At 46.1% G+C, this 14,346-nt stretch overlaps 1 protein-coding gene across 1 annotated transcript in view; it reads left to right on the top strand.

Moving 5' to 3' along the window:
* The window catches only part of Cab39 (calcium binding protein 39), a 61,392-nt gene extending 58,557 nt beyond the window's left edge, over positions 1-2,835 (top strand). The window contains exon 9 of the mRNA XM_032901522.1: positions 261-2,835. Coding sequence (XP_032757413.1) covers positions 261-449 — 189 coding nt within the window. The 3' untranslated portion in view covers positions 450-2,835. The remainder of the gene's footprint in view (positions 1-260) is intronic.
* The last annotated feature ends 11,511 nt before the right edge of the window (positions 2,836-14,346 follow it).

Below are 14,346 nucleotides of genomic sequence, written 5' to 3' on the forward strand. Positions count from 1 at the left end.
ATCTTAAATTTCAGTCTGACCTCCTGTGCCCAGAAATAATTATTTGATTCTAAACTCAAAGGTGGTGTTTAGACTTCAGTACTGTGTGTCAGGGCAGGCAGAATGGCTTGGCAGTCTTTGTGCTAAGCCTGTAGTCATCATTATCCCCGTTGTCATGTAAAAGTAAGTTCTTCTGAAGAAAGACTAATGCCCTACCCGCCCAGGAGCTGCTGGGTGGGCACTGATGTCTCCTCTGACGGACGTGGTTTTCTCTTCTGCAGGTGTTTGTGGCCAACCCCAACAAGACACAACCCATCCTAGACATCCTCCTCAAGAACCAGACCAAACTCATCGAGTTCCTCAGCAAATTTCAGAACGACAGGACGGAGGACGAGCAGTTCAATGATGAGAAGACCTATTTAGTCAAGCAGATCAGGGATTTGAAGAGAGCAGCCCAGCAAGAAGCCTAGTCTGCAGCACGCCCTGCCGTCCACCCACGCTCAGCACTTGCTGTCAGCTCCTCAGCACCAGGCCCTCGGCGCATGGGGAGCATTCTGCTAATCTGCTGTTAAGTGAACGGTTTTTCATTTTACCTTTTTGTTTTTCAGTCCAGGTTGGAGAATGTAGCTGCTGCTGCTTGCACATTAGAGCGCATGTGGTCTTTCCCTTGATCTCTGTGTCATTTCAGAACTCACAGACTCCATTTGCTACAGGAGTTCTGAACATGGCTGGATTCATGAAAGCAAATGTACAGTGAGAGTGGTCTAGGGAAAGAAGAAACGGTGATGACATGGACTGACACCTGCCTGGCCATCGGCACTGCTCTCTGCAGTCTGTGCAGTGCGGCACGGGCACACCCACCCTGGTGCCGGGTCATCCGTCTCTGCCGCAGGAAGACGGTGTACACAGGGGTCTACTGGAGATCAGAAGGGAGGACTGCATCCAGTGTGAGCTTTGGGGAGGATAAAGTTGATGTGCAAATAAATTGATACTGAAACTTAGCGACTTCTCGAGTGTGGAACTTCATAAGGTCATAAGAAAGTGTATATATGCTTTTTCACAGCTTTCTAGAACTTTTTGACATTTGATTTTCTTGAAACTTGTAAACCTGGATATGTTGAGGGGTGTTTGTTATTTTACTTTTGAAGGTGTTTTAAAGCAGTAGCGCTAGCAGCAACACCCAGTGTTTCATTTCAACACTGCTTACAGGTTTCTTCTGTATATAATTCTTAGAATGCTCATTTCTTTTAAATCGTTTAATTTGTACAGCAGAGGAATGTTATTGTAGTAGTATGTAACTATTACCTGAGTTTTGCAAAAAAAAAAAAAAAAAAGAATGCTCATATGTAATTGAAATACTTGAGATTACATGAAAATGCTGATTTTAACATTTAAGGATCACAGCATTAAAAGAAAAAAAAAACCAATCCCTTGTATTCAGTTACCCAATGGGGCGCCGTTGGCAGGCAGAACTACAAACCGGGAACGCGGTCTGTACATACTCTTGCAGAACCTTGGCCTTACTCATTTAAATGCGTCCTAAGATTGCCATATCTATGAATGATACAGATCATGCTAAACAATGCTGATTTTTTTTGTGGGGGGGGGACCTCTTGTAGAGCACCCTTTCTTTAGAGTAAGTAATATCCAGAATACAGTAGTCGTGAAACTGAATAATTAAAACTTTGGCTTCTCTTAGGAAAAGAAGAGCCCTGGTCCTAGATGTCCTCGGGGAGATTGATGGTTTTTAATGTCCTTTTCCTTAATGCTGCAAATTATCAGTATTTATAAAGTAACTGATTTTGCACCTCTTTTTGTGACTGTGACCACAGCAGAACAGTGTCTCCTAGACTGTATCTACATAAAGTTACTAGAATGGTGTCTGTCTGTCTTAGTTGACACACGGATCACAACTAACAACTTAAAATCAGAGTTTGCCCGATCCAATTCAGCATGGCTGTAGCTGACTAAAAAAATTTACATAATTATTCTTTGCTAGCCTCTCTTACTAACTGAATTATTCATTGGCCAGTAAAAGGAGCCTCCTAGCTGATGTTTTAGGTTTTAAGGTTTCCTTCAAGGAATACAAGTCAGAAAAACCACTCCAGAAAATACAGGTCTGTTCTATTTCATCTAAATGGCAGTCTACAATAAAGGATTTCCAAGGCTTTCTTTACCGGCGTGCGTGCGTGCGTGCGTGCGTGCGTGCGTGCGTGATAACTCATGTTCTCTAGTAGAGATAGAGAAAGTATTCAATCTCCTGGACAAGGAAATCCTCAGCTGGGTAGGAAGCAGACTCAGCTGAGCTAAGTGACCCAGTCCTTGCCACCCTCGCTGAGTCAGGATCTGGTGACAGTGGCCATTACACCGAATGGAAGGGGTGTCTCGTTGCCTAGCCAGCTCTGAGAACTTGAGGTAACAGTGCAGCTTCCACTTGGGCAAATAGAGTAGTACTGGAGCCTTGCTGTGGCAGATGGGTGCCATGTGTCAGAGAACTGGGTCACTAATGAACGCACTGGAAGAGGAAGGCAGAGAAGGCTCTGGATTGTTTTTAAACAGAACAATGTGAAAACATTCAAGATTGAAAAGTTGCATTTAAAGTGTGATCATTTCCTAGGTTCCTATTACCAGAACGATTATCCTGGGTGTGGTTTCTTTGGTGTTGTAAAGGGTTAATTTTACTTAAGGCAGTTACTTAATGTGATTTTTTTTTTTTAACCCTTAAAAAAAGTGGGAGATGTATACAATTGTTAATGACATGGAAGTGTTTCCTTTCTCCTGAGGAAAAGTGAATTTCTTATCAGAATATCTGGCTGGCCCTGTAATTTAAATTAAAATAAAATTTTGGAGAAACTGTCTTGTGATGTCCTTTAGACAGTCACATGTCACCATGGAGAGATTCATCAACAGACAAAAGCACACCTTTTTGTCTGCAGACAGGAAATACATTTTTTCCCTACTCAAGATTTAGTGCACCTGCAGTTTGTCCCTTATCTTGCCCCTCTGTGTAGGGTGGTGATTGAAGTTCAGTACCATTGTTACCATTTTATGGTACCCCACCCCCAACATTTGGAGTATAGATCTATCTTTTGTTCCTTTATAATAGGGGAGATGCACAAGTCACTAGAGCCATGTCCACAGTGAAGGTGAGACCCCTGAAGCCTAGTACGCTGACACCAAGGCCCATGTGGCCCCTATTCTGTCTCCAGAGGTAGCTCCTTGCCTGTGTACAACCCTGCTGACACTTAACCTTGTCAGTCAGTAAGCTCTCCATGTTAGGCAACAGGGCAGAGGGCCTGCTCTTGCCAGAGATACTTGAGTAGAGTAACAACATCTTACTGTTCATGTGCCAGGCCATGGTTACCTGCCCTGCAGCTCAGATTGTGCTTCCCCACTCCATGGTCTCCACGGGACCCTTTGCAGTCTTCCAGCTGCATACTGACCAAGCATCCTGGGCTGCTTAACTCCTTCCTAACCTGCAAGGACTAGATGGGCTCATGGTCATGGAATCCCCAAGGGCTGCAGTGTTCCAGTCACCGCAGGTCATAGGGCATTCCACAAATGCCAGTGAGGTCCTTTAGAGAAAAGGACAGCATGATACACTGCCCTTGCAATGCTCAAACCGAACTGCTTCCTCAGAACTCAACTCCTAGACCTCAGGAGTGATCTGAACATTTCCTACCATGTGTGATCATCAGTTTTCTCCCACTAAGGTTTACTTCTAGTTATACCATGGGTCTCCCTCCACTAAGCACTTATGAGGCCAAGACTGCCTTACTAAGGCTTGGCAGCTCTGGACCTTCAGGGATCTGCCTCCCTGTACTCAACACTACCCAGAGGGGGTCAGTGGCTGCACAAAGATGTAGCTGTTGTGGCACCATCTACAGTGATCTCAGAAACCTACATGTCTGATGCCCTATATCCCTGTCCCTGGAGAGGTCGGACATCAGATACACACACCAGCCCCCCCCCCCACTTTCCTAGACAAGAGATTATATCCTCTACAGTTACTTTTCTTCCTGCGACTCAAGTACCTTTGTGTAGGTGTCTGTGGACATAACGTGCCTCCTATATTTCCACACAGGTAACATGTTTTGTAATTTTAGCTGATCAAAATTATAACTTGCTAGGCAATGACTTCTGAACCACCTGCATTGCAGTGGTCCCTGGACTTTGTCTTAGTATACACTCCGTGGGCTGGAGTAGAAATAGATATATTTTGCAGTAGGTGAGGCATCCTTTGGGATGCAAAGGTGGACAGTGCCTCTGACTAGCAGGCCATTGGAAACTCCCAGGTGCCATTGTCTAGCAGTTCCTTTGCTTGGTCCAGTCTGTGGCCCTGGTCCTGGGAGTTTCCATCGAAGGGTAGAGCCGGATGCCAGTCTGTAACTTGGATACAGGATCATCAGCACCTTGTACATTGCCTGTATACAATGGCCACGGGGCCCTCCTCTGGACCCAGCAGCTGCCCTGATGATGAAAAACTGGCTGGTGGAAAGAGGAAGATGAATGCTTCTCGACCTGTCTGAAATGTTCATCTGCCTTCTGGACTTAGAAGCAGGTCTGAGCCCCAACGTCCACCACGATACCTAGCTCGATCCTCTCTGACCCAAGTGTTTCCCAAGACCTGGTCCCAAATAGATTATAGCGCCTCATTAGAAACTGTCCCAATGCTGGCCCAAACAACCAGCTAGAACTCCATCCTTGTAGCAACCTCCCCTCTAGGTGGCTGTGGTGAGCTGCTTTTATGCTTTAAGCCCACTGGAGGGCAGTGTAGTCCTTGGTTTGGTGCTGCAGACATACCTGAGCGTTGAAAAGACCCAGGAGCTTGGGGGAGGGGTGTCTCATGCGGGGCAGCCTGGAGATCCCTGTGGGTACATCACTTTCAAACAAGACCGAGTAGGTAGGTTGGCATAGAAACAGGAGCAGAGGTCTAGAAACTGGGCAGAGGAAGCCCTGGCTGAGTGCGTCTTGTTGCACCAAGGAGGCAGACTTTGTTCTTTGTGGTTCTGAGTGGCAAGCTCTGAAAGGCCCCCTTCATTTTCCAAGCATCGACCTGTTGGAAGCAGCACAGAGGGGACCAACATCTAACATTCCTTGTAGGCTATAGACCTGTGGACATGCTTTAATGACGGCAGAGAACAAGGCAACAGCTGAGACTCAATGTGCTCTCCTTTTACTGAATGTCCCATGGCACCCACACTGAGAGGTTAGCTTGGGGTGGGTCCCCACAGACAAGGACCTGCTTGTTATGGATACCCCCCTATGCCCCACCTCCACCCCTGGAAGACCAGAGCCAACTCTCTGGGGTCAGAAGAACAACAGGGAAAGCATTCCAGGCCTTGATACTCAGGAGGCTCAGGATGCTTGGCATCTTACATACATCTGAATGACAGCCCCGAGGCCCTGGCATCCTTGAAGGGCAGGAGGTACCAGAAGTGAGAGAGTGGGCTTATCTGGGTGGCAGTTTGTTCCTCATGGACTGCAATGGCACAAAGGGGTGTCTACGGAGCACTTCTACCTCACACCCTTTCTTCTCCGTGGAAGATATGGAGTTTTGATGCAGACTGGTTGAGAAGAACCAGAAGTTAACTGTCTCACTGAAAGGATCTGTCTGTCCTGTGGTTTTAAAAACAGTTGAGGCAAAAAGCCAAGTGTACCTGGAAGCAAATGTGAAAAACGGTGACAGAGCAGGTTTTCCTGCTCTACCCAGCATGCCTTGCTTCATTTCTGCTCTCCCTGCTGGCCCTGCCACATCTCTATTCAAGATGGGGAGAAGAGTAAAAGCCAATTCTTGGGCTTTCTAGGGGAACTGAAGAAAGTGCCCAGCATGACAGCTTGGAAAGCCCAGTGGGAGGGGGTCCCATGTTCTGCAGTACCTTTCAGAATGCTCCCCAACTTTGAGTCATCCTCCGGTTTCAGAGATAAAAAAACGATATCCTTCCTGAATCTGGTGAGGGCAGCCTTTAATCACAGTGGAGGCAGAGGCAGGTGGATGTTCAAGGCCAGCCTGGTCTAAATAGTGAGTTCCCAGAAAACCAGGGAACGTCATAAGACCCTGTCTAAAACAAAAGAAAAAAACAATCCTTTACTGGTATTGGTGATGTTAGAATGGCCCAGGTGCTTTGTCACCACCGTGACATGTACTCTTGAACACTGACACCTGCCACTCACAGCATCCAGGCACCAAGACAGAGAGCGCATTGGCTCTGCAGTCAGGTGAGTGGGGACAGCACCATGCCAGAAGACCTGGGAAGCTCCGGCTTCAGCCTCTTCCAAGCACCGTTTAGAAGGTTTACGTCTCTGGTCTTGTGCCAATGAGAATACAAGCAACATTTGCCTGTTTGCCCCATGAAAGCGGAGGCAGAGGGAGCCAAGTGAATCCCCAAATTCAGGCTTTTACCTGAATGCCTCACCATAAGGGAATGCTTCATGTGAGCATTGAGAGATTGAGGAAGACGAGGGATAATTAGCAGGGCTCTGGGAAGCAGAATGGTTTATATGAGAGATTAGAGCGAGCAGTGCTTCTCAACCTGTGGCTCTTGACCCCATGGGGCCACATATCAGATATCCTGCATATCCGATATTTACATTATGATTCATAACAGTAGTAAGATAACTGTACAGTTAGGAAGTAGTAACAAAGACAATTTTATGGTGGGGGTCACTACAACATGAACTGTTTAAAGGGTTGTGCATTAGGAAGGTGGTAGAAGCTCTGAGTTGAAGCCTGGAAGATCCCTGAATATAAATACATTGCGGGCTGGAGAGATGGCTCAGCGGTTAAAAGCACTGTTTGCTCTTCCAGAGGTCCCAAGTTCAATTCCCAGCAACCACGTGGTGGTTCACCACCATCTGTAATGGGATCCGATGCCCTCTTCTGGTGTGTCTGAGGACAACGACAGTGTACTTATATAAATAAAAATAAATAAATCTTAGAAAAAAATCACATACTACAAAAATGTGGATCAGTGACAACAGATTACTCCAGAGAACTTTCTTTGTAGTGGTTAAAAGGGGTGAACTACTTTATGAGAGAGAGAGAGAGAGAGAGAGAGAGAGAGAGAGAGAGAGAGAGAGAGAGAGAGAGATATCTCGCTTGGCCCAGAAACAACTTCCTCCACATATTGCCAAGAAAGCAGAAAGCTGTGGTCAGGCAGTAGAAGGAACTGCAGATCCTGACCCCTCTTGGCCGCTTTGTTTTGTTTATACAGGGACTTGCTATGTCATCCTGGCTGGCCTCCAATTTACTAATCTTCTATCCTCTATCTCCCAACTGCTGGGATTACAAGTATATGCTATCATGCCCAGTTTAGAATCTAGAACATTCCTGAGGTGAGTAGATCCTATGGCCCTGCCAGAATCTGATCCAAAGGAGAACCAAGAAGAGGGAAACCAGGACATGGGCAGCTCCAGGGTGGAGTCTAATACAAGGCTGGAGCTGCTGCAGACTGCACACTCAGAATGCACACTCAGACTGCACACTCAGACTGCACACTCAGACTGCACACTGGGCCCAGGGCACCACCAAGTTACAGCTGCCCCTGTGTCAAGCTCCCCTCATTCTAATCTGAAGGTCAGTTTACAGTCACCCAACACCGCTGTCCAGCGCATCCAAGACACCCAGTGAACTCCCAGATAAGATCCGTGCAGAGAGCCCCAGAGGAGGACTGTTCCGTGATAGATCTACAAAGGTTTTAATACAAGAGCCGCTCACCTAGCCAGGGCGGTGATACCTACCTGCCTGTGGTTTCAACACTCAGGAGGCTGAGGCAGAAGGATGGAGACTCCAGTTCTAGCTACTTGACTAAATAATGAAACATTGTCTCAAAACAAACAAACAAAAACAAAATCAGAAACAAATACTGACAAAGCCTTTCAGGGCAACAATGATATCATTGTTTCATCTAGAGGGATAGGAGCCAGAGGAAAAGACATACATACATACATACATACATACATACATACATACATACATACATACATCATACATACATACATCATACATACATACATACATACATTCATACAAAGTTGAGAGAGAGAGAGAGAGAGAGAGAGAGAGAGAGAGAGAGAGAGAGAGAGAACGAGAATCAATCAACCAAGAATTCTATATCTAGGAGCTGCTGGTTTGGCTTAGCCAGTAAAGTCACTCAATGCCCTGAGTTTGATTCCTGGTGTAGGAGGAAAGGCAGCTGCCACCTCTACGTACACTGGAGACAGCGCAGCCACACAAGCATCTTCTCCAGGAGAACCTAATTGAGGACTGCCTGAGAGACCAAGGATGGGGTGCAGGTGCCAGCCAATCAGGAACTGCCATTTAGAACAGGTGCTTTCTTGGGGCCAATGGTGCATGGGTGGAGGATATTAAAGAAGCTTGCAGCAGCGCTGTTCTGTGGCATTTCTCACTGTGCCGCCTCCCCTCTAACTCCCAAGGGCAGGGAGGTCAGGTGGCAAGTACTCCAGGACACAGGCAACAGCCTGGTACCCTTATGGCGGGAGGACGACCAGTGGCACAAGGGCACACAGAAGTAAGTAAACACAACCGAAAAGATTTAGAGGAAAATCTAGTAAAGCTGACCTTCAAGGGGGACGGGGAAATGAAGGCATTTTCAAGGCAGACTGGGAGACCTACTACTCACCGACCTGTCTCAGAAGTAAATACTGGAGACAAGTCTTTAGGCTGAAGAAAGAGGAGCGGATGCTAACTAAGTCTCCAGCAGGAAGAGTTCCAGATGAGAGGAATGTGTAGGTTTTCGAAACATAAATATGCTTTTCCCTCTGACTTCCAAAGTTTATATAAAACAAGCGCGGTACTGTAGCGTTTTGTTAACTTTGTAAATAAATGTGCTGTCTATGACATAATGGCGCACAGGAAAGAGGGGCAGAACTGGCGTATGTGGAGCGAAGTTTCACTTTTTGCCCCAGTGGTTAGCATCAAACGTTGGTAAAATGAGGTAAAACACATACTAATACCTAGAGCAGCCACTTTTTTAAGAAAAAAACCAACAAGAGTTAAAATGAAACTAAAAAAACATTTATTGAGAACAATAGACAGAACCTTCTAATGAGAAAGGGGTTGGAGAGAAACAGGAGCGCTAAACAGGCCCTGAAGGGCAAATATCGTTGACAATATTAAAGTCTACCCCAGTGGAATGGCATCTCCAATCTGACCAGTAAAAAAAAAGCCAGATCTGGCGATGACATTCTGTCTGTGAGAGTCATTCCTCAGATTCGAACACTCAAATAAAGCCGAGTATGGTGAGGGAGTTTGGGGCCAGCCTGGGCTACACAATAGAATAATAATAGAATAGGACATTATCTCAAACAAATATCTAATAAAATAAATAAAGTTTCACAAACAGGTTGGAAATGAAAGGACAGAGGAAGGAAAATATGGAAAAGAGTAAAACATGACCCCTTCGTGGCCTGAGAGAGGAAAAGAACTAACACGCCTTCGAGGAGGGGCTCTCAAATGAGGGATTGCCTTCATCAGATTGGCCTATGGCTGTGGCTGGGGGTGGGGTGGGGGAGGAGGCATTTTCTTAATTCCTAATTGACACAGGAGGGCCAGACTCCAAGGGATCTTCTCAAGAAAATGAAAGCAGGGGTCTGAAAGTGTCATGGGCCCAGTGTCTGCAGCAGCGGACTTTAGAACCACAGCCCTGAGGTAATGCAAGCACGGGACACAAGAACCAAGTGTGGCGGTCCCTACAGGGAACACGGAGTGACTGCTGCCTGCTGCCGCCTGGAGGGGCCGGAAGAACACTGTGCTGAGGACAAATCTTGGCACCGGAGACTGTACCTCAGCCACCTGTTTATGTGGCATAGCCTGTGTTTGGTGGGAAGTAGATCAACAATGATTTCATCCCGAGGCCAGGACCAGGCATTAGCGGCAAATAGTGAGCAGAGACATTTTGAAGAGTGTAAGATGTTCTGACACTGAGTTTTTTAAAATAGTTCTCAATTCTACAAATGTACTAAAAAGCACCAAGTTTAAACTTTTTCTGTTTTAAAGAATCCTTTGCTTCTATCCAGCTATCAGTTTGGTCACACTTTAGCATCAAAAGGAAGTTTGTACTTTGTTTCTGTTGTCTAATTGTAATGCATTGAGAAACTAATACTGATAATGTATGTCCTTAGCACAATGCTTATCATTGAGACAGAAGAATACTGAGGCAAGGAGGGTAGCTCAGCAGGTAAAGTACTTGCCTTGCAAGCATGAGGACCTGAGTTCAAAGCCCAGGACCCACACAATAATGCTGGGCATGGTGGCATGTGCTTGGAATCTCAGTGCTGGGCAGATCCTTGGGGTTCACCATCAGCCAGCCTAGCTTACTGGGGGAGTCCCACACCAGTGACAGATTATCTCAAGGAAAGATGAAATGGAGGAAGAGGGGCTTCAAAGATTGCTCAGCAGTTAAGAGTGCTTGCTGCTCTCCCATAGGACCTGGGTTCACTTCTCTGCACCACACTGTATGACCCACAACCACCTGTAACTCCAACTCCAAGAATCCCAATGATATTCTGTCCATAAGAGTCATTCCTCGCTTCACTCCTTCTTTAAAAGGGGAACAAGAATACCCTTGGCAGGGAAGAGAGAGGCAAAGATTAAAACAGAGACTGAAGGAACATCCATTCAGAGCCTGCCCCACATGTGGCCCATATATATACAGCCACCCAATTAGACAAGATGGATGAAGCAAAGAAGTGCAGAAGTGTAGATCGCTCCTGAGAGACACAGCCAGAATACAGCAAATACAGAGGCGAATGTCAGCAGCAAACCTCTGAACTGAGAATAGGACCCCCGTTGAAGGAATTAGAGAAAGAACTGGAAGAGCTTGAAGGGGCTTGAGACCCCATATGTACAACAATGCCAAGCCACCAGAGCTTCCAGGGACTAAGCCACTACCTAAAGACTATACATGGACTGACCCTGGACTCTGACCTCATAGGTAGCAATGAATATCCTAGTAAGAGCACCAGTGGAAGGGGAAGCCCTGGGTCCTGCTAATACTGAACCCCAGTGAACTAGACTGTTGGGAGGGAGGGAGGCAATGGGGGAGGGTCGGGAGGAACACCCATAAGGAAGGGGGGGGGAAGGGGATGTTTGCCCGGAAACCGGGAAAGGGAATAACACTCGAAATGTATATAAAAAATATTCAAGTTAAAAAAAAAAAAAAAAAACATACAAAAAGAGTCATTCCTCGGGCTGGAGAGATGGCTCAGTGGTTAAGAGCCCTGACTGCTATTCCGGAGGTCCTGAGTTCAATTCCCAGCAACCACATGGTGGCTCACAACCATCTGTAATGGGATCTGATGCCTTCTTCTGGTGTGTCTGAAGTCAGCTACAGTAAACTCACACACATACATACATACATACATACATACATACATACATACATACATATTTTTTTTAAATAGAGTCATTCCTCAGATTCAAAGACACAAATAGAGACAAGCATGGTGAGGGAGTTTGAGGCCAACCTGGGCTATAAAATGAGACTAGCCTTTGTGTAACACACACACACACACACACACACACACACACACACACATGTGTATGTGCACATACACAAGACCCAAGGTTGTCTGTCCTCTGATCTCCACATGCATATATATACATGCTCCCACCCACACACACCAATAAATATACACCCTCACAAGTATGTAATAATAATAATTATTATTATTATTATTATTACTATTATTATTATTACTATTATTATTAGAGTGTGCCAATAATAATAATAATGTCCTTATTTCTGTCATACTGGATTTTTAAGTGAAGATGACATAAAAACATTTCTGAGTAAGCCTCAGCTGAGCGTATTGCTAGCCCATGATTAGCTTACTGTAACTGCCACAGAGCGCTCAGGACCCAGAGAAGACCCAGATGGAAACAGGAAAAAGGGGGAAGAACCAGAAGGCAAATGGATGGTAAATATCAAAGGCAGTGCTATCTTTCCTTAATTCCCCTAGAAGGCAAGTCACTGTTCGGAGCAGTGTGTAATAATACATCGTGAGAATCATAACGTTTAAGGAAGCACATTTGGAACAGCTAAGAAAAGGCGCGGTTATGTGGTAAGAAACCCTTGTAGTTTCAGAAGGTCTTTAACTTCATTGGATCCCTGGGTCAGCCACTCCCCTCCCCCTAAAGGTAAAGAGGTATATAGAAAATATAAATATCAAAGACCGTGCTACGCCTCACAAATAAGAGAAAGAGATGAGCCAAGGTCAAAAATGGATGGAGGCATACAAATCAACCAGCGAGAGAACGGCCGAATTCTCCACCACAGCTGTACTTCCTCATGAAAGCCGGTTAAGATTCCACGTCGAGGGCAGCAAGCAAGACCCAGCGCTACTCGCTGTGAGACGGTCGCTCTTTCAGTATAAAGATACAGACAAAGGTGGACTTGGCGATGGCTCAGCAGCTAAGAGCGTCGGCTGCTCCTGAGGAGGACCTGGTCCAGTTCTCAGCACCCATAACAGGAAGCTGTAACAGTAGTTCCAAAGGGTCTGAGATCTCTTGTGGCACATGTGGTACACATACATACATGCAGATGCTCCCATATATACATAAAAGAAATATCTATATCGATGGATACATACATACATGCATATACATACATACATACATACATACATACATACATACATGGAGATAGATAAGTCGATATAGAGACAGAGATATATGTGTGTATAAGTTAAAACAAAGGCTTAAATAAAAACACACAAACACTAATTGCATCTGGTCTGCCCAGATGAGCGCCAATAAAGATTTAGAGTAAGAACTGTTGTCACCAGAGTTGAAGTTCGTTTCTTCCTTGCTCATTATTGAAAGAGAAAAGCAAAGCACTTCACTTACTCCTTCCTTGGTGTTTAACGAGAAACTGGTCATGTGAGACAAAACCCATTACAAGGCCCCACAGCCCCTCCTGCATCCCTCCCTGCATTCAAGACCCTGCTGTCCCCAGACCAGGGGTGCGGCCTGATCCGTGGTGGACAAGATGAAGCCTCCTGAGGATCAGAATGTAGGGTTTCCTCCATGGAAGACAGGGCTCCAGTCATATTGATTTAACGTATCCCTTCCCTGGTTCCTCCACTGGAATCAGCCACAGTCACGGTGACTGGTGGGGTCCAGGTGGAGGGCACCTTGCACTTCAGTGTGCTGTGCCCTGTGGGTCCCACCCACCTAAGGCCACATAATTTCTTCAAAGGGCCACAATGCTCTGGGTCACACTAATCTTAAAGGCATAGTCCTGTGCTATGCCAGCAGCAATAAAGGGACGTTGGACCAGGTTCTGCTTCTCCGGTCCTTTAGGCATGCTGAAGGTGCTAGGACGGGAGTTATAGAGTTCCACTGGGACCACTTTATGCAGGTAGAGACAGATTGACCGCTGGACTTTTCTGCCTACCTAGGAGAAAGGCATAAAAGTTTTGGGAAATCAGTTTTGTGGACAGTGGCGAAGGAGCCCTTGATTCAACATTAATGGGTAGGGATGCGGCTCAGTGGGTGAAGTGTTTGTCTAATATTTGTAAAAACTAAAAACTGGCTGGGCTGATACACACCTATAATCTCAGCGCTTCAGACCGAGGAACCAGGAAGATCAAAAGTTCAAGGGCATCCTCTGCTCCCCGGTGACTGTCCTACTTTGACTTTTGTTGTGTGAGAAAACACTGACCAACACTCAAAGAGGAAATTGCTTCATTTCAGCCTACAGTCCGCCATTAAGTGAAGCCAGAGCAGGACCATAGGAACCTTGAGCGCACACTGAACCAGCAGAAACCGAGGCCCTGGAGGAATCCTGCTTACTGGCTTGCTCCCCCTAGCTTGTTCAGCCACCTTTCTTAAACAGCCCAGACCCACACACCCAATGATGGTACTGACAGTGGGCTAGGCCCTCCTCCATCAATTATCAATCAAGAAAAAATGCCCTTCGGGGCTGGGGATTTAGCTCAGTGGTAGAGCGCTTACCTAGGAAGCGCAAGGCCCTGGGTTGGTCCCCAGCTCCGAAAAAAAAAAAAAGAACCAAAAAAAAAAAAAAAAAAAAAGAAAGAAAGAAAAAATGCCCTTCGGACTTGCTCAAGGACAGCCTGGTGGGGGCAATCCCTTAACTGAGATGCCCTCTCCCCATGCAGAGTGGTTCCTTTACACCAATGCGTATAGAAGAAAGGGTTTATTTTACAGTTCCAGGGAGAGATGTGAGTCCATCACGGCACAGCAGGGAGGCAGCAGGCAACTGGACCAGCAAGCCACGCATTCACACCTTCAACCACAGACACAGCCAGAGAGAGCGACCTAGAAATGATACAAGGTTTCTGAAACCTCAAAGCCTGCCCCCAGACATGAACTTCCTCCAGCAA

The sequence above is a fragment of the Rattus rattus genome, chromosome 4, assembly GCF_011064425.1.
Source record: "Rattus rattus isolate New Zealand chromosome 4, Rrattus_CSIRO_v1, whole genome shotgun sequence".
Classification (NCBI taxonomy): Eukaryota; Metazoa; Chordata; class Mammalia; order Rodentia; family Muridae; genus Rattus; species Rattus rattus.